This window comes from Lepidochelys kempii, chromosome 10 (genome assembly GCF_965140265.1).
Source record: "Lepidochelys kempii isolate rLepKem1 chromosome 10, rLepKem1.hap2, whole genome shotgun sequence".
Classification (NCBI taxonomy): domain Eukaryota; kingdom Metazoa; phylum Chordata; order Testudines; family Cheloniidae; genus Lepidochelys; species Lepidochelys kempii.
In genome coordinates this window covers 76,731,575-76,753,384 of record NC_133265.1, presented here as the reverse complement: position 1 = coordinate 76,753,384, position 21,810 = coordinate 76,731,575, and the positions used below count along the sequence as shown (strand labels likewise).

General features: G+C 37.8%; 1 protein-coding gene across 8 annotated transcripts in view; it reads right to left on the bottom strand.

The window, feature by feature from the left end:
* Positions 1-21,810, bottom strand: part of MEF2A (myocyte enhancer factor 2A) — a 161,973-nt gene that overhangs the window by 69,903 nt on the left and 70,260 nt on the right. For 7 of the 8 annotated variants that reach the window (XM_073304269.1, XM_073304262.1, XM_073304265.1 and 4 more), the window contains exon 3: positions 17,974-18,177. In XM_073304269.1, the coding sequence (XP_073160370.1) occupies positions 17,974-18,177 (204 nt within the window). Of the gene's footprint in view, positions 1-17,973; positions 18,178-20,895; positions 20,983-21,810 lie in introns of those variants that run through there. The other variant, XM_073304268.1, reaches the window with a different exon arrangement.

The window sequence follows — 21,810 nt, the reverse complement described above, 5'->3', positions numbered from 1 at the left end:
TTGAGCATGCCCCATCCCCATTCCTCCCAGAGCCTCCTGCATGCCACAAAACAGCTGATTGCGGCATGCACGAGATGGTGGGAGGAAGGAAGAAATGATTGGTGAGGCTGCCGGTGGGCAGGAAGCACTGGCGGTGGAGGGAGGGAGGGAGCTGGCTGCCAGTGGGTGCTAAGCACCCTCTACTTTCTTTCCGGGGGTGCACCAGTCCTGGAGCACCCACAGCGTTGGTGCCTATGATTCACAGCCTGTGACCTGTCCATGACTTGTATTTATAGTAGACTTGTACTATAAATACCCCTGCCTAAATCTTAGCTGGGGGGGCCACTGCTCTGGGAGCCCTGTGGGGAGACGCTGCTCTGGGGAGCACGCTGCAAGGGGGGACTGCTACTTGTGAGTACCCCTGTGGGCCACTGCTCGGGAGGGAGGCCTGGTGGCCAGCAGCACCAGCTGCCAGGGGTCGCTGAGCGGCAGCTGCTTCAGCCATCGCTGGGGCCGCCCTCCTCCCTCTGCTCCAGCTACTCCCGGGACCACTGCTGGGGGCCACCAAGTTGCAGCTGCTCCTGCTGCCCCGGGACTGCTGCTCAGGTAGTCCCTGGGACCAGCCCCAGCAGTGGCTGGTGCAGCTGGCCTTGGGGCTTGGGTGGCCCTGGGGTCAGCCACACTGGCCGCTACGGAAGTCACAGAAAGTCATAGAATCCATGACATCCTTGACCTCTGTGACAGACACGGAGCCCTGGTTATAGACCCTATTGTCACAATAGTCCTGTACTGAATGCTCTTTTATCTCACTAGCATCTGAATCTCACTAGCATTTCACTAATATCACGGCAAGACAGAGAAGGAAAGAAAGAACAGTGTTGAAGTCTGAACTCAGCTGTGAGTAATCTTACCATCAGCAGTGCTTTGCCAAGCAGGCTGACTACCAGCCAGAGATGCCACGGAAGCTAGACTTAGGAAACCAGAGATAATGTATGCTAGATGAAGGTTTTGTTATAGATATGCTCTAATTAATGACTGTATCCGTAATCCTTATCAAAATTTAAAATACCCATTGTGACACTACACCCCATTTTCTTCATAGTGGTATATATATATGATATGATTATGGCACAGTTATGATGCATTTTGTACAAGATGGGTCATGTAAGGTATCATTGGAAAAGTTATGATTTGCTGACTATGATTATCCTATTTGTATGCATATATTTTTTTTATATCTGAAGTTATGAATACTGACCATGTAGCTGTATTTTACATGTAGTCACACCTGGATGACACCCACTAGGCAAGATGCTTCTAGTCTAAATAGATGGTTGTGAAGGGCGCCACTAGGGAAAACAATAGGCATGGGCATGTGACCAGCCCACATGACTGGACTCCATTTTGGGTACCTGTATTTTTCAACAAACTGGAATGGGAACTGTTTTTGGAACATATGCTAAAGCTATATAAGGCAGGGAGTGACCTCTTCTGTTGTTCTTCACTCTCCTACAACTGAACATATACGAAAAGCTTTGAAAGAAAAGGACTTGGAACAAGGATGGGGAGCCCAAACTGCAAAGCAAGTGCGGCTTGTGCCTTTAGAATCTGCAAGCCTGCTTGTATCATCAGTCAGGGTGAGAGATTATTAATTCAAATCCTATCCTTCTAGTACATTAAGCTTAGTTTGCGTTTTCTTTATTTACTAGGTAATCACTTAAAATCTATCTTATTGTAGTTAATAAACTTGTTTTGTGTTTTAATCTAAACCCATCACACCCATGCAGTCACACAGCATACTAAATTTTGAAGAGCATTTGAATACTTCTGAAGTATTGAGTCCATATATATTTTCATTGCATTTTAGGATTCTTTACATAGTATATGGCAGGGATCAGCAGCCTTTCGCACATGGCCCGCTCCAGGCCAATGGGGGCTGCAGGAAGCAGTGCGGGCTGAGTGATGTGCTTGCCGCCCTTCCCGCAACCCCCAGTGTCCTGGAGCGATGAACTGCAGCCAGTGGGAGCTGCAACTGGACGAACCTGCGGACACGGCAGGTAAACAAACCGGCCTGGCCCGCCAAGGGCTTTCCCTGGTGCCAAAGGTTGCTGATCCCTGGTATATGGCTTTTTAAAATATAAAAACTAGTTATAAATTAGTATTGGCACCTGACTCTTATCTATGGTTCAACTTCAACTTAATTGTTTTGAGTGTCTTGAATAGACAGTGCCTCTGTTCTTCAAGTACTTTGGGGATGACCATGTACTTATCTGCCAAGGTGTTTTATCTGAATGTATAGCTTTCCACTGAATTAAATACAGACACAGTTTAGAATTTGGTAGATCAGAATACAAATGCTAACAACACAGGATCAGTGTTTGTGGAACAACAAAAAGCCAAAACAAAAATCTTTAAAATGACAGTCCACAATCACTAACTCACTTATCTCTTTTACAATTATATTTAGAGGAACATAATTTATCCTATGTATGGATTCTAAATGACTTAGCAGCAGATGCTGTCAATTCATTCTCTAGCAGTCATTCTTTCCTCTGAAAGTTTGTTTCTGCTTCCAGTAAAAAACAAATTCAAGTAAAAAAATCAAGGAAGCTGAAAGTAAGGTGCAAATCAATGTAAACCAAATTCTATATAAAACATCCCTCATCCTGCAGAGGATGATACAATTCAAAGATAAACTTGACATTTCTAATTTTTGCTTTTAAATTAGTAGTTTAAACCAGAGGGGTGGAATGAATATCTATCTAGGCACACAGATGTGTGTCAAAATGTCCATGAACTATAAGAAAAAGCAGCTTCATTCCTTTAGAACCAAGTAAATGGGAAAATTCTATTTTCTTTAAACTGAAGATAAAAATACAAACATTAGCTTCATGTCAAAGGTGCAGCTACTCTGTCTTTGTTAGCTCTACATACATTAGTCCAGACGCTGGTTAGGACAAGCGGAAACTATAGCTTCAGGTTATCTAGAGACAAAAATTAAAATGTGATTTGTCCAAACATGAAACAATATGAAAAGAGAATGCTGTATTTTTCATCAGCCCAGAGCTGTTATCTTTTTTAATCTATTCTACTTCTGGCAATTCTCCATATATCAGACATCAGGTAATACAAAATGACATTATCTAACTGGCAACAAAGAAACTTTTTTCTACAGTGTCAGCTTTCCTAACATCACGAATAACGTGTGTCATTTTTAAAAAACATGTCAAGTTACTTAGTCATCACAGTGCCAAAAGAAACAATTTGTGCAATACCAACATAAAGATTCTATCTGCATGTTTTACTTTTAAAGTGGATAAATACAACTACAACAACATGATTTTATGGGAAGATTTCAAAGTTAAATAAAATACCTTAGTTCATATTTAAGAACATAACACTGAATGAACTGTCTTTCAGGCTCAAAATATTTGTAAGTGTAGGACAAACCTAGTCACAAACACACAAAAGAGATGTCATTTCTCTTTTTCCAAAATATTTTTAAGTTTTGTCATTGTGAAAATATTTTCACCTTTCTTGGAAACTATTCCCCCTCCTCTAACCTCATATGGAAAAAACGCTTTATGATTTGGGATTTTATTGCAATAGACATCACTGGAAAAAAATAAAAATTAAACAAAACAAAAGGAACAGTTTGGAGAGTATTAAATGTACAAGCTTCTTTCCATGGAATTATGTTCTAAAGCCCTCTTTGATTTGTTTCTGTCTCATTCCAGGTAAACTTCTCTTGGCATACCGATTACGGACAGCTGGCCCATAATCGCCAACATATATTGCAAATATCTGCACCAAAGTGAATCTGTTCAACCTCAAAAAAAATGGTTTTTTAAAATCTTGCACACAAAACTACTTTTACATAATTCTTTAGTGAATCAAGACAGATTGGGCTTCTCTCCAAGTTAATCAGAAAGCCTTCATGCTTTCAGGGCAACATACCCATAGATTCACTAAGTGTTTGTCACTGCATTCTTGCTTCTGATAACTATTGACACTATACTTTCTCAGAAGGGAGCTAAAAAGTAAGAATTCTGATTGTATCAACATTATATTCATATTTTAGTCTCAGTTATGTAATTATGTTTTCTACAATTTGAGGCAAAAGTTTTTACAAAGTTTCCTTCTCAACATTTTCAGCTTTCTTTCTTACCCCAAAATCGTATCGAATTTTGTAATTTTTCCTTTGGATTATTATTATTCTTCAGCAGTTATTTGCTTAAAAGACAGTAGTCTTAACATTAAAGAAGGTAACAAACCAATATTTGATTATTATACACCTCTTGAAAATTATTTTTATATTCTGAGAAAATAATTATTTGATGTAGTCTTTTTTCCCCAATATTATGCATACATCCAATATTATCAAGTAGTTCCGTTTAGGACAACTTATAACTGAGTGTACAAATACATTTAGCTACCTAGATGGCTACACAATGTTGGAACTGAGCCAGCAATATCTATAAGAAAATGTTATTCCTCTGTTCCATTCTGTCAGATTAATTTCCTTTCTATTATGATTGTATCATAAAGGTCAGCACTGTAATACAGAGTCTTTTTTTAAGAAGTCTTTAAGCAATCACAACCATTGTATGCTTTAATAGACTAGTATAATGACCTTAATATCTGTGAATCTATGAATGTGGCAAAGCTGAAATCAAATCAGAACAATAAATACTGTTAACATTGGGGTTGAAGTTACTAAATTAAGCTACTGGAACAAGTTAAATTTATACGAAAGGCAATTTTTTGTTAATTTTTGTTCACTTTATTAGTATCTTCAAAAGCTACAGTTATTCTTAGACTAACCCTTTTAACTTATTTGTATTTTTAAAGAATGATCAGGATTGATACTATTTTCACAAGCAGTCAATGGTGTGAAAGACAACATTTATTTCCAGGTCTGGACTTTTAATCTTCAACCCCGCTGCAGTAAACTACACATGTTGTCTAAAGGAATGCCATGAATGAACTAGAGATGGGATTTTATGTTGTTAATCCCAGTTGGTTGGACAGCCGGCCCATTTATCCTTTTGAATTGTTCGCGGACAATAAGAATTGTTCACTGATGGCTGGCAATATCTGGAGTGAACAGACAAAACCGACATATAATGGCATCCACAATCAGAAAAAGTTTGCAGCAGTATGCTAAGACCACACTGTATCTGACTCAAAGTAGGATTAATAGTCTCCATAGATTCACAGAGTTTAAAGCCAGAAGACAATTAGAACATCCAATCCGACTTCCTGTATACCACAAATCATTAAATTTCACCAATTTACCCCTGTATTGAGTCAAATAACTTGTATTTGATCATACTATATCTTCCAGAAAGGCATCCAGTCTTGACATGAATATGTCAAGCGATGGAAAATCCATCACGTCACTTGGCAGTTTGCCCCAATATTTTAATCACTCTCACTTTTAAAAAATTATGCCTTATTTCTCATTTGAATTTGTCTGGCTTCAGCTTCCAGCCATTGGTTCTTATTATACCTTTTCCCACGAGATTAAAAAGCCCTTCAGTACCGAGTGTTTTCCTCTCCATGAAAGTACTTGTACACAGTAATAAAGTCACCTTTTAATCTTCTTGTTAATAAACTAAGCAGACTCAGGCAGAAGATTAGAGCTGTGAGGCAGTTACCTAACTTTTGTAAGTAGAGCTGTGTGAGCACCAAGAATTTTGACCAATGAGCTGTTTCTGTGGTCCTATATAGATTGGCGTCAACCCCAACAGTCATTTTTCAATTCTGTGGATTTTCTATATATGAGAAAATTATGACAAATCTGAAGGCACTACACTTAAAACACTGCATCAGTACAGCTGCGCCACTGTAGTGCGTAAGTAAAGATGCTCCTATGCCAATGGGAGAGCTTCTCCTGTTGATGTAGTTAATCCAACTCTGTGAGAGGTGTAGCTATATCAGCAGGAGAGGCTCTCCCACCAACACAGCACTGTCTACACCAGCGGTTAGGTTGGTGTAACTACTTCACTTAGGGGTGTGGATTTTTCACACCACTGAGAGATGTAGGTATACCAATGGGTCTGTAGTGTAGACCTACACCATAAACCTTTTGAATATTAATTTGCAAAATAAGTTGCAATAGTTTAGAGTTCTAAACTGTACAGCTATATAATTGTTTGCAATGTTGTTGTAGCCATGTTGGTCCCAGAATATTAAAAGAGACAATGTGGATGAGATAGTATTTCTTATTGGTATTACCTCACCCACTTTGTCTCAACTATAGACTAACTTACATGATCAGATTTACTGGTATAACCAATGGGAAAAGTGTTCAAAAAGGAAACAAATTTAAGGCTCCGGATTGCAACCTGTTTCTTACATTATTTTAAACACTCAAAACTATTCTTGATCAACTTTTGTGCCAAACAGATACATTAGTCCAGGGATTCTCAAACTTAATTGCATTGCGCCTCCCTTCTGACAACAAAAAATACTACATGACCCCGGGGGGGGGGGGGGGGGGGGACCAAAGCCTGAGCCCCGCCACCCCGGGTGCGGGGGACAAAGCCCAAGCCCCGCCACTTCGGGCGTGGGGGGGCAAAGCTGACAATTTATTCAAGGGCTTCAGCCCCAGACAGGGGGCCTGTAACCTGAACCCCACAACCCAGGGCTGAAGCCCTCGGGTTTCGGCCCATAACGGTGGGGCTTGGGCTTCAGCTCTGGACCCCAGCAAGTCTAAGACAGCTCTGGCGACCCCATTAAAATGGGTCCCAACCCACTTTGGGGTCCTGACCCACAGCTTGAGAACCGCTGCATTAGTCAAATATAATTTCTGCAACATTACACATAATATTCTGTTTTATTTGCCTTGTGCTCTCCAAAGCACTGTGTCAGGTCAACATGGAGATAATTTTGCTTGGTAGTGCAAAAAAGTCTGCTACTGTAGAAATGTAACCTGAAATATTTACAGACAGTGTATCAGGAATTTGTTCTTTCACAGTGTTCCAGCAATGACAAAAAATAGGGGTCAACAGCATAGTTCTGGTAACCATAGACAGGTGATGTGGACTTCCCCATTGCTGCTGCCACTTCTTGGTACCTGTTTTGGTTTTTGTTGTTGTTGTTGTTCTTTAAGAGAAAAGCGCTTCTTGATTATGACTGACAAACAAGGAATGTTTCTGTAACATCTATTTTTCTCCCCTTTACTTATATTACTTCTTCCCTATCTGTGAATTTTTTCTCCCTTTCTCTTCTCCCCTGGCTACTCAGCCTCAGATCACTCCCATTTTTCAGCCATTCTGTTTTATGCTAGTGTTTTTAAGAACTAATATGTCAGAGGTTGGTGGAATAACAATATTGGACTACATGTGATGACCAAGGGAGATACACATTATAATACTAATTGGAATCTGGATTGAGTACCCATTGTGCAATCCCAGAGTAGAAAGCACTTAGAATCCTAGGGCTGGAAGGTGCCCCAAGAGGCCGTCTAATGCAGCCTCCTGCATTCAAAGCAGGACTAAGTATTCTAGACCATCCCTGACAGGTCATTGTCTAACCTGCTCTTAAAAATCTCCAATGACGAAGATTCCACATCCCCCCTAGGCAATTTATTCCAGGGCTTAACTACCTTGACAGTTAGGAAGTTTTTCCTAATATCCAACCTAAACCTCCCTTGCTTCAATTTAAGCTCATTCCTTCTTGTCCTATCCTCAGGGATTAATGAGAACAATTTTTCTCCCTCCTCCTTGTAATGTGTGCATAAACTACACAGCATAAATCAGCCATGAAAAGAGGAAGCTACTGACACATTCCATATAGCTCTAAATTACAAACAATAGTCTTTTATATAACAAAATATGCTTTAAATACAAAGCCAAGACCTCCCCACCTACATACATAATATGCACCTACTGTGCAAAACATTTCATTGCAGAGATATCAAATATGTTAGTGAAATAAAAAAAATGACACTCTCGGCTTGTAAAGCTATTTAAAAATACACTCTTGTCCAACTTTGGCAGCCTGCATGAAGATCTACTTTCAGAGAAAAACAAATTTAAATGGATAAAATTAGTTAACATCACTGAATTTATTAGTTTTATGGCTATTTAACAGCTATGAGTAAATCAGGAGGGTAACAGAAAATGTGAACTGACTCCCCACCATAGAATCTCAGTGAAATCAATGGGCTGTAAATCATCAAAGAATTTGGCCTCTATGTACAAAAAAGATGCTATAACTTACTGCGTGACATGAACTCCATTATGAGTATATATATGTATGAATTCATCACAGCTACAGTGCAACTAAACTTGCAACTAAAGAAAGGAGTTTACAAATATGAAGAATATGAGAAGAACTTTTAGAGGGCTCTACTTTCAGGAATTAGTTTTCTTTTCATTTCTGATTGAAGCTGCGTTTTCATACCATTCAAAAAATGACTAAAAATTGATTCTTTGGCCCTCTTTTTGAAATACTGTGAGGCTTCTCTTCTGAAACATTTCATTGGCTGGTTTAAGCCTCATCACCTTTTATGCAGATGATATTAGTTGACATCAGCTATCACTTGTTCTCTGACTTCTTATTTCATTTATCTCTCACCTCATATAGCATCTCTCAATAGATATGATGGAAAACCTATTTCTTGGCACACACAAAACAAGACTGGACATAATCAGTAAGTATTCAAAAGAGGGAACAATCCAACACTGGAAGGAAAACAGAACTAGTGTACTCAAGGTCTTTTCCATTTTCTTTTTTTTTTCCCTCTCTTTTTTTGGGCAGAGATTACATTATTTTTAAAAATGTAGGGCTTTTAAATATTAGTCTACACAAATATTTAGCTCACGGCAAGCAGAGGAGTGAATTTACCCCACACTAGCCTGCTGCGGATTAACTGTCCACCTGGACCCTGATGACACATTAATGTGTCATTAATGCACTTGGGTCTACTCCTGTTTCAAAGAGGACTAGACCAAAGTGCATTAACGAACTATTAATGCACTTCAGAGCTTGGTCCACAGCAGGCTGGGTGGGGCAGATTCACACCATAGCTTGCCATGAACTAACTGTTCATGAAGGCAAGCTCTTAAGAGTTTTTCATCAACTTCACCCAAATGAAAAAAAGACTATGGAATTCTTTCAAGTACCCTCAAAATATGGTAAAAGCATACTGTAATCACGATATGCATCTGATGAAGTGAGCTGTAGCTCACGAAAGCTTATGCTCAAATAAATTGGTTAGTCTCTAAGGTGCCACAAGTACTCCTTTTCTTTTTATAAAAAGGTGAAGAACTTAATTTCAGTGAGTGTGTTGGTTACCTGTATCCAGGGTCAAAAATCATAACAAAACAAAACGAGGCTGGTAAAAACAGGAACACTACACCTATCTTATTCCCTAGCTTTCGGCTTGTAACCTTAGTGTTTCCACACCAACTTCTCTGATCTCTACAGAGTTACACTTATCCTCAGGCACACACTTCATCTAGCTGTGGAGGTACATCTGCTTGTTTATGCTGCAGGCCTTGCATGTGTGGATGAGATCTGCACACTACACTCAAAAGCCATGGACCTTAACAAACAAGTCTCTTCTAGTGCACATGCTGTTTTTGATCATAAGAGGATAGATACTCGTAGTTGTTTATAATCAAAGTGTGACCCAATGTTAAATGTATATTGCTCTTTCTACACACTAAAATATTAGATTCAGAGCATAGCTTGTTTGCACTATTTTAGGAAATTGCATATTTGTGTACATCGGCTTGCTTCCAGTTAGCATAACAGTAAGATACATATACTTTTTTTCACCTTTCAGCAACAGCAATGACAATCCACAAGACAGAAATAATACATGGATGCAAACCTACTATCAAAAAAATCATTAATGCCATGCAAAATCATCACAGGAAAAGCATTTCCCATTACGTAAGAGCTAAGCTAATTTACACAATCATCAAGATCACCTCAATTTATTTCAAACCAGGAAACAATGGTCCGGTGATCATTATTCTAGTATAGCAACATTGTATAAATTAAACTATACCAATTAATGTAGATATACATTTTTGTGATAGAGACTGTTGTACTTTTTCACAGTTATTAAACATCCATACAGACTGTCCAAGATAAAAAGATCTACTGTAAAAAGAAAAGGAGTACTTGTGGCACCTTAGAGATTAACAAATTTATTTGAGCATAAGCTTTCATGAGCTACAGCTCACTGCATCCGATGAAGTGAGCTGTAGCTCACGAAAGCTTATGCTCAAATAAATTCGTTAGTCTCTAAGGTGCCACAAGTCCTCCTTTTCTTTTTGCGGATACAGACTAACACGGCTGCTACTCTGAAAGATCTACTGTGTACTTCAGAGTAAATAAGAAGGTCACTAGACAGAAGATTTTCTTACTGGTTATGAGTACATACAAGACTGAAAAGCAAGCTGGTGTTCGACTGGTTGGCTCCCTCCCCCACTACTGAGATAGAACCGCATTATATATTGTACCAACAATGCAAGGGGATAAAGCTGATCCTGAGGTGATTCTAAGCCACGACAAATATGATTCAGGATTCCTTACTCACCAAACTCAAGTAGGCAAGTGAATTTGTCAAGTGTTACTTAGTTTTATTTATATCTTAATATATATATTAATATATAATTAATTGCAGCACATAACGTAATTGTGTATATGCAATTGTCATTTAATATGTATAAAATAGAATTGATTTATATGAAGTTATATTCTTTTATATTAAACTCCTATGAAATGTTTCCCACTTCTTCTTAAACAACCATCTCAGTATCCAGTTTGAGCAAGATTTTGGTTACAACTCTGCTTCCAGTGAAGGGACAGTTAGGAGAACCACGCTATTCATTTCATGTTGTTTTTTGAAATTACTGGAAAAACAACAAGGAGTCCTTGTGGCACCTAAGAGACTAACAAATTTATTTAGGCATAAGCTTTTGTGGGCTACCCCTTTTAGCCCACAAAAGCTTATGCCAAAATAAATTTGTTAGTCTCTTAGGTTTCAAAGTAGCAGCCATGCTAGTCTGTATTCGCAAAAAAGAAAAGGAGTATTAGTGGCACCTTAGAGACTAACGAATTTATTTGAGCATAAGCTTTTGTGAGCTACAGCTCACTTCATCGAAATGCTGTAGCTCACAAAAGTTTATGCTCAAATAAATTGGTTGGTCTCTAAGGTGCCACTAGTACTCCTTTTCTTTTAGTCTCTTAGGTGCCACAAAGACTCCTCGTTGTTTTTGCTGATACAGACTAACTCGGCTACCCCTCTGAAACCCATCACATTTGAAATGACTGGACATCATCTCACAGTAATTGAAAGTCAACATAATTTCATCTCTTTCGTGACACTACAGTATAAACAAAAGGTGATGAGCCTTGTAAGATATAAGGGCAGTTTCGCCTCTTGAATGTGGAGGAGAATGAAGAACTGGAGTTTGCCATTTGATACTAAAGCAGAAGTATGAACTAACCACTTAGACACTGCATTTCAAAAAGATCAAATTTCAGATCAGTAGCCTGTAAGATACCTAACAGAGTGTTGGTACCCTTCGGCCTTGAAAAATATTAATACAGTGACTTTAAAGCAATGAATTACTTATACACATTCCACAACAGGTTAGATCAACTACTGTGGAACTTTCAAAAGCACACAAGTGATGCTTTTTTTTTCTGCGGAAAAGGACCTAGGGGTGACAGTGGACGAGAAGCTGGATATGAGTCAGCAGTGTGCCCTTGTTGCCAAGAAGGCCAATGGCATTTTGGGATGTATAAGTAGGGGCATAGCGAGCAGATCGAGGGACGTGATCGTTCCCCTCTATTCGACATTGGTGAGGCCTCATCTGGAGTACTGTGTCCAGTTTTGGGCCCCACACTTCAAGAAGGATGTGGATAAATTGGAGAGAGTCCAGCGAAGGGCAACAAAAATGATTAGGGGACTGGAACACATGAGTTATGAGGAGAGGCTGAGGGAGCTGGGATTGTTTAGCCTGCAGAAGAGAAGAATGAGGGGGGATTTGATAGCTGCTTTCAACTACCTGAAAGGGGGTTCCAAAGAGGATGGCTCTAGACTGTTCTCAATGGTAGCAGATGACAGAACGAGGAGTAATGGTCTCAAGTTGCAGTGGGGGAGGTTTAGATTGGATATTAGGAAAAACTTTTTCACTAAGAGGGTGGTGAAACACTGGAATGCGTTACCTAGGGAGGTGGTAGAATCTCCTTCCTTAGAGGTTTTTAAGGTCAGGCTTGACAAAGCCCTGGCTGGGATGATTTAACTGGGAATTGGTCCTGCCTTGAGCAGGGGGTTGGACTAGATGACCTTCTGGGGTCCCTTCCAACCCTGATATTCTATGATTCTATGTAGGAGCCTAAGCAACAATTTCAAAATTGACAATCCTTAGGTGCATTGGTGTTGTAGCCGTGTTGGTCCCAAGATATCAGACAAGGGAGTGAGGTGATATCTTTTACTGGACTAACTTCTGTTGATGAGAGAGACAAACTTTTGAGCTTACACAGAACTTGGTCCAATAAAAAAATATTACCTCACCCACCTCGTCTCTAACTCTTAGGAGCCAAAGTCCATGGGACTTAGCCTCCTAAGCACCTAAGTCACGTTTGAAATTGGGACTTAAGGCTTGTCTACTAAGTGAGATAATGCACTCCACTGGGATTTGATTTCTAAAGTGTACTAACGTGCTATGTATAACTTGGTCAGTGTAAAAAGAAAAGGAGTACTTGTGGCACCTTAGAGACTAACCAATTTATTTGAGCATGAGCTTTCGTGAGCTACAGCTCACTTCATCGGATGCATACCGTGGAAACTGCAGCAGACTTTATATACACACAGAGAATATGAAACAATACCTCCTCCCACCCACTGTCCTGCTGGTAATAGCTTATCTAAAGTGATCATCAAGTTGGGCCATTTCCAGCACAAATCCAGGTTTTCTCACCCTCCACCCCCTCCCCCCACAAACTCACTCTCCTGCTGGTGATAGTGTAGACCTTGCTAGTGTGCGCTAAAGGTTCTCTAGTCTAGTGCACAGAACTAGATTAAATGCACTATGGAACCTTTAGTGCACACCAGCAGGATCTACACCGACCAAGTAATGAGCAGCACATCCGTGTGCTTCAGAAATGACACCCAAGAAGAACGCATCACCGCACTGTGTGGACATGCCCTTAGAGGCTTTTGAAAACATTCCCTTAATCACTAGAGCTTACCTCCAAAAAGGTTTCAGAGTAGCTGCCGTGTTGGTCTGTATTTGCAAACAGAAAAGGAGTACTTGTGGTACCTTAGAGACTAACCAATTTATCTGAGCATAAGCTTTCGTGAGCTACAGCTCACTTCATTGGATGCATCCAATGAAGTGAGCTGTAGATAAATTGGTTAGTCTCTAAGGTGCCAAAGTACTCCTTTTCTATCTCCAAAAAAACACTACTTTTTTTTGTAAACTGCCTTTTATACAAAAATCAATCATAGCCAATAACAAATTCCTAGGCATCAAATACTGAAAAACCACCTTAACAAAGAAAGACGTTTGGAGGGTATTTGCCAACATCACAGAGTAGCCGAACAGGTGACAGTTGTTCTTTTTTCACCTGTTTTACTCGGGAGAGAAAAAGCTTTCAGATCCATTGGACTAAAGGATTTGGGTACTTTGGTAGCTAACCAGATTCTTGACTGCAGTTCATCTCTCCTTTGTTAAACTAAATTAGCAAACATTTCATCTTCAGTTCAAATGCTAATTGAATACTGCCATGGCAGAGTATCAATTGTTTGTAGAAAATTAAATTAAAGATAAATTACAGTGATGAAGTGGCAGATTTAAGATAAGAAAATTCAAAATTAAGGCTATCACTTTGTCCCTAACCTATAAGACTGGGTTTTGTTATTTCAAGGAACTATATATTTTTACTTCAATTGTGCAAGTTATTGCAGAACATATGAGTTACAGATAGTGAAGGTATAACCATGAAATTCTTGGATTTTGTCTTTTTAAATCAGGCCAGCAACATCAAAAATAAAACAATGGCATCTGTGAGGGGTTTTTTTTGTTTGTTTGTATTTTGACAGGATAGAAGAGAACAAATAATTTTCACTATGGTCCATATCTAGTCTGGTAATCTTCTTGATCAGACAAAATGCAAACAGTAATATGATTATTTCACAGACATTAGAGGTTTCTTAAATGTGCTTAGACCATTGTTTTCATAATGAATAAGAACATAACCATATGTAGAAGCATAATATACCATTTCTGTGACACAAGTTCAAGAGCTGCCTTCAAAACTTCAGATCCTCAAGGATAGGTTTTGGTTTCTGATTAAAAGGATGTACTGTTTATCGTTCCTTTGCACTCAACACTGGCTGGTTACTAAGTTGCCCTACAAAAGATCAGCTGGGCATTTCTAATAACTCTCACAATATAAGAACAAGGTGACACCCAATTAAATTTAAAGGCAACAAATATAAAGCTGAAAAAAATGTTTTTTAAATACATACTATATGCAGGATTAAACCATGGAACTCATTACCACAAGATTACTGCACAATAGCAGGGACAGCTATGAATGAGGTGGAATAAAGGTCATTTAGGAATGGGAGATGTTGGTGAAAGATTGTGAACTCTTGGGGCATGTACTGTCTTTTTTTCCCCCTCTGTGTTTCTACAGTGCCTAACATAACAAGATCATTGTTCATGGTGCTATCGTAACACAATAATAAATAATAATTCTCCAGGATCTCCCACCTGGAGCTGTTAATATCTAAACTGCCTTTGAATGGCTAACAACCTTTTGTGAAATATATTCTGTATTTTTTAGGGAGAAAGAAGCAGCAGTAAGTTAATGGCATAAGAAAAAAAACTACGTTAGAATATCAGGATGCATCTAAAAATCATAAAAATAAAAAGGCGTGTAAGATTATATAAACCTTCCATCAGTTAAGCATTTTATACATTAACATTAAGAGAAAAGAGGCTCATCCTTTTACTTAAAGTTTAACCTGGTGGAAAAAGACCACAATTATATGTCCCCAGAGCTCCCACTCAACTCCTTGGGAATTTACTCAAACATTATGTTAATGGGCATGGTATAAATACCTAGATACAGTAACTGAAATACAAAAACGGATCTCTGAAACAGAAGAAGCAGGATATTTATTTCTGTATATCCTGAGTATTATTCACAGCCCTCCAGGAACAAATCTTATCCAAATCAAGGAGGAGAAGTAGCTGAAGTTGAGCAAATATTTGTATGTTGGCAAGCAAAACTATCCCATCCTTCCCTCACCTGAAAAATTATCTGTTAATTGTCTGAGCAGCAACACCCAAGAGAGCTAAACAGTAATTTTAGGCGATGAATTCAATGGTCTCAGGTCCCATGTTGAGAATGCAGTACTAGCTGATTTTAAAAAGCCATGCATGCCCCTTCCCTCCTCCACCCCCCGCCAATGTTTTCCCTGTGAAGTGAGTATGAAATTCTACATTGTCCCTGAGATACTTTTCATAACAGAACTGAATATTAGCTACATAATATTACTTTTTTAATCTATTTTTTAATCTGGAATGTATCTCTAAGGAAAGAGGTCAGCCTACCTTACCTACCTCTGATGATCTTGATAATCCATCAATAAGGATAATATCAGTTTTACTGGCCAGACAGGAGGAAGCAATTACTAGATATTTGTGTGAGCAACAGGAAATAGAGATCGATATAACTGTGATAACTGCATAGGGATTCATGCAGTTCTAGGGGCGAAAAACTCTTGAAAGGCTATGCATTTTCAAGATGACCCCTCAACTTGGTTTCTTTTAATTTTGCTAAATCTGCAGCCAGAAAGGGTTCAGAAGACATCATTTTAGGGAGATTCAGAGTCCAGAGGGCTGATCTACAGAGGCTGAGGGCTGTGTTTCATGTATGGCAGTGTTGTGTATAGAGGACAAGGAAAAGTCCCTAAAAAATTAACTAATCTAGCTCTGATAATCTAAGAACTACATACAACAGAACTATAGAAAAGGCAATAAGGGTCTGTAACAGATCCAGACACAATAAGAGGCTCCTTGTATGTTATCTGCAACAACAGAACTGAGGGTTAACAGTTTTCTTTCCCTCTGCTCGTAATTATATCGACTTTGTGCATACTTTATTTGTGTCAACCCAAAGATGTAATAACTGTTTCCTCAAGTCTATCCAATCAGGTATGTATTACCAGTATCAATGAATTATAAAGTTCATCATATAAATCTGGTAGGTTGACATCTTTCCCTTGCTAACCAACTGGGATATAAGAGTAAATATGAAGAGCTTGTTTACTCCCCGATTTTCTGCTGCTATGAATTCTGTTTCGAGATGGATCATAAACAGGACTAACTTCCTCATAATCTTGTGGATTTACAACAGAGTCAATCAATGGAGCCAAATTATCTATATTAATCAGCATTCCAAAACTGTCTCCAGTGGGTGAATGATGCGTAAAGTTTGGCTAGAACATTGGAGCTTCTAATTTCAATTGAAGCACAGACCAAATATCATCAGGTCTACTGGTAGCTATTGGTCATTGTGCAGCAGTTTGGGATCCTCACTCCTCCTTTTTTAAAAGTTTGAACCTCTTGTAACAAAACCCCTAAAGGGTTGAATCCAGCACCTCTGACTCTAAAAGCATGAGCCTCTAGTGCTTGACCTAAAGGACTGAGTCCATTAGCTTGGAGGCAGCAGCCAAATCAAGTCTCCATATATGGTCTAGCCACTAGAGGGGAACACAGAGAAATGCTGTTAGCATGTGTTACAAGACAACACTATTAAACTTCACTTACAAATTTATTATATACACATTTAACCATTACTTCCTCAAACAGTGAATGAGACCCAATTTTATTTAAATTGTAACATTTATGTTTGTCAATATATTGTTTCCAAGGGCACTGGATTCAATTTTTTTACCTAACGTGTTTTCAACGTTTGAGGATCTTTCTTTCTCATTAGACATTTTAAATCATAGAACATCAGGGTTGGAAGGGACCTCAGGAGGTCATCTAGTCCAATCCCCTGCTCAAAGCAGGACCAATCCCCAATTAAATATAATATAAATATATAATCCTATTTTAAAAGATTAATGCTAAAGAAAATTTGTAGGGAAAATAATAAAAATGACAGTTATTTAAAATGTAAGACAATTTTCTTTAAAGGTACAGTAATATTAAGACTACCATAAACCTACAGTAGTGGAATGTTGAGAACTTTTATATTTTTCATATAGTGAACAAACAAGAGGACCAGGTACCTCCACATTCTGATTGTTTTTATCCTCTCTTTTTGAGCATAACAGGAAAAATACTGAAAGGCTAAAAAAGTACAAAAGTAGTTTTAATACAAATTAAATAATTTATCAATACATTTTTGCCATAAAAATAGATTTAGACACTTTAGACACATAATAAAACGACACATAGTTGTGCAACAGATAAGACACAACAGACCAAATTCTGCTCAGTTACACTTGTGCAATCCTTTGAAAGCAGTGCAGTTACAAGAGAAGCTGTGCAGAACTTGGCCCATTAATATCAAGGAAATATTTGATAGCTTTTATAAGAATTCAGCCACACTATGGCAAGGCTACAATTGAAAGGAAAATCCATAGTTTCTATTACTATTTAGTTTAGACATTCAACCAGAAAGTGAGAATTGATGAGTTCTCATAGTAGTTGTGCTTTAGCTATTAACACAGAAGCAAATAAATATCTATTAATAAATATTCACAATATTGGATTACTGTGGAAACGGTGGTTCTTTTGACCACCAAATGTGACATTAGCTATAACTGAGAAATATAGAATTGAAAAATAGCAAATCATATTTAATAACTACTGTTTTTAAAATGCTTACTCAAAAATATTTTACTTAACATACTTTAAACAGCCCTTTACTGCTCTACATTTTGCCAAAACAAATACTAGGAAGTTAAGAAAATTGATCATCTTTTCAAGTTGTTACCTCAACAATATCCGAGTTGGTTCTGCTCTCATGGGGTTCATTGTATTCTGTGTATTTGAGTAGAACTTTGTCCATATCAGTGCTGGCATACTGAAAGAGTTTGTTAGAGCTGTTAAAAATGATGAGTGCTATTTCACAGTCACAGAGCACACTAAGTTCGTATGCCTTCTTCATTAATCCAAATTTCCTCTTCGTAAAGGTCACCTACACAAGGAAGAAGAGTGGAGGTTTTTCAAATGACAGAACAAAACTTTGAATGCCTATAATTAACACATAAAAAGGAGTGTCAGTTGATAGCTGGCACTTTAAACTTCTAGTAACAAGACATCTACTATAAGCATGCAGTCAAGTTTAACATTCACTGTGAATTCTCATTTCTCCGACTCAAATATACGGTCATGTCATTAACACAGTGTTATACAAGTGAAATAGAAGTTGATGGGAACAGTATCTTCTACTAAAACCATAACTATACAAGAGCCAAACTCTTAATTGTAATAAACAAAATTAGTCTACTAAAAAAAACTGCTAAATGGATCTGTCCCTAGAAACTGTAGAGCCCAGATATACTGAGAGGGTCATACTTGGTGAGCTCTTTATAACTGATCCATGTAGTGATGTTATCCACTTAACCCTCATTGTCACTGAAAATTAAGATTTTAATTAGGGCTGTTTAACTGCAGTTAACTCACACAATTAACTCAAAAAAATTAACTGTAATTAAAAAAATTAATCACAATTTATCACACTGTTAAACAATAGAATACCAATTGAAATTTATTACATATTTTTGGATGTTTTTCTACATTTTCAAATATATTGATTTCTTTTACAACAGAAAATACAAAGTGTACTGTAATCCCTTTATATTATTTTTTATTACTGTAAAATGTAAAAATGTAAAATGATAAAGAAATAGTATTTTTCATTTCACCTCATACAAGTACTGTAGTGCAATCTCTACCGTGAAAGTGTAACTTACAAATGTAGATTTTTTTTTTGTTACATAAAGTGCACTCAAAAAAACCCAAAAAAACAATGTACAACTTTAGAGCCTCCAAGTCCCCTCAGTCCTACTATTTGTTCAGCCAAGTGCTAAGACAAACAAGTTTATTTACATTGACGGGAGATACTGCTGCCTGCTTCTTATTTACAATGTCACCTGAAAGCGAGAACAGGAGTTCATATGGAACTTTTGTAGCCAGCGTTGCAAGGTATGTACATGCCATATATGCTAAACATTCCTATGCCCCTTCATGCTTCAACCACATTCCGGAGGGCATGATTCTATGCTGATGATGTTTGTTAAAAAATAATGCGTTAATTAAATTTCTGACTGAACACATTGGGGGAGAACTGTATGTCCCCTGCTCTGTTTTACTCACATTCTGCCATATATTTTATGTTATAGCACTCTCAGATGATGACCCAGTACATGTTGTTTGATTTACAAACACTGTCACTACAAATCTGACAAAATGCAAAGAAGGTACCAATGTGAGATCTAAAAATTGCAACAGCACTCGACCCAAGGTTTCAGAATCTGAAGTGCTGTCCAAAATCTGAGAGGGACGAGATGTGGAGCATGCTTTCAGAAGTCTTAAAAGAGCAACATTCAGATGCAGAAACTACAGAACACGAACCACCAAAAAAGAAAATCAACCTTCTACTGGTGGCATCTGACTCCGATGATGAAAATGAACATGCACTGGTCCGCTCTGCTTTGGATCATTATCGAGCGGTACCCATCATCAGCATGGATGCATATCCTCTGGAATACTGATTGAAGAATGAAGGGACATATGAATATTTCGCACATCTGGCACATAAATGTCTTGCGACGCTGACTACAACAGTACCATGCAAACGCCTGTTCTCACTCTTAGGTGACATTGTAAACAAGAAGTGGGCACTATTATCTCCTGCAAATGTAAACAAACTTGTTTGTCTAATCGATTGACTGAAGTAGGCTCTAAAGTTTAACATTGTTTTATTTTTGAATGCAGTTATTTTTTTAATACATAATTCGACATTTGGAAGTTCAACTTTCATGATAAAGAGATTGCACTACAGTACTTATATTAGGTGCATTGAAAATACTATTTCTTTTGTTTTTTACAATACAAATATTTGTAGTCAAAAATACATCCAAAGTGAGCACTGTACCCTTTGTATTCTGTGTTGTAACTGAAATCAATATATTTGAAAATGTAGAACACATCTAAAATATTCAAAAAAAATGACATTCTACTATTGTTTAACAATGCAATTAATCACGATTAATTTTTTTAATCGCTTGATAGCCCTAATTTTAATATACATAATGGAAAAGTATGGAAAGCAGAACAAAAGTTGACAAAATCAAATGCCTCTATGTTGATTTTTATATCCTTTTATATTTAAATACTCTGAATATACATTCACTTTGTTCAATATTTCTTATTCTTTCAGTTATCTTAGAATGGGAACTGCAAGCACTTTGATAAATAGATAGGAAAAATGCTCTCATTTCATGGTCGCTTTAGTGTAAGTTCCTCTATGCCCTCAGCTATTGTGGCACAACAATTCCCTTCACTCAAAGAAACAGATACACAGACGGTAACCATTTACTAGGGGAACCTTGGATTACAGAACAGCCATGCTGCTCATGCTGCAGTATATTAGGACAGGGGCCCTTTTTATATCACAGGTCAGGTACTTAAATGAGGTAAAATGCTGAAAAAAGCTTTAATCCTAGACTTACAAAATACAAAGGAAAATTCTTGGTACGTTAATGCTCTATAAAAAACATCAGTGTCTTCAAAGAATCTTGTGTATTATAGGTAGCTGGAAGGCAAGGGCAAGAGAACCACCACCAAAACCATGCTGAAATGTATACCAGCAAAATAAAAAAAACAAACATTTTTAAACAATAAGGCATACATTCTCAAAGTTGTGTGCTGAGATTTAGTTGCATGATCCCTATTGACTTCAGCTTTGGGTAGGAAGATGATGCCTGATTCCTGCTGAAGGGAACTGGAGTTCAGAAAACAAAAGAAACATTAATAGTATCATAACACCTTTCTCTCCTTAAAGCTGAACCTTGTTAACCAAAATACATAGCTTTCTCTATTTTCAATTTTAGGCAACTTTAAGGAAATATTTTTCATCAGTGGAAATTCATTGCTCACTTTCTCTTCCTTTATGTTTTTCGGTAAACCATAAAGGTGTTAAAAAAGCAAGATTTACCAAGTCTATCAAGGGCTCTGAAGAAATATTCCCACACTATATCATATTCCTCATTACATAACATAAGAACAGCTATACTGGGTCAGACCACTGGTCCATCTAGCCCAGTATCCTGTCTCTGTCAGTGGCCAAGCCATATGCTTCGGAGGGAATGAACAGAACAGGGCAATTTTGAGTGATCCATTCCCTACTAGGGTACGTCACAGCTATACCCTGCACTAGTTGATGGCCATCAATCATCATATAGTTCTGCCATCTTAAGAGTTTACAGACTCCACTTTGGACCTATAAATTGCTATGTTTCACTTAGCTGACTGTCACTGACTGTCCAGCTGTGGCTGGAAGGGCAAAAACATGAAACACTATCCAATACTTTTGGTTTGCCAATATTAATTGAAGCCTCAATCCTAGATTAATACAAATTCAGCTCGCCAACCTATGATCATTCTCCCACATTGTGAACATTGTAATGGACTCGCCCTCAGACCACCACTTGAAGATGAAGCAGTTACACTAAGGTAGATTTTTTTTTTTAACCTAGTGGACAGATCTGCCAAAAGTAATTTAACTCATTGTAGAGTATTTTACCAAATGAAATGCTATCATGTG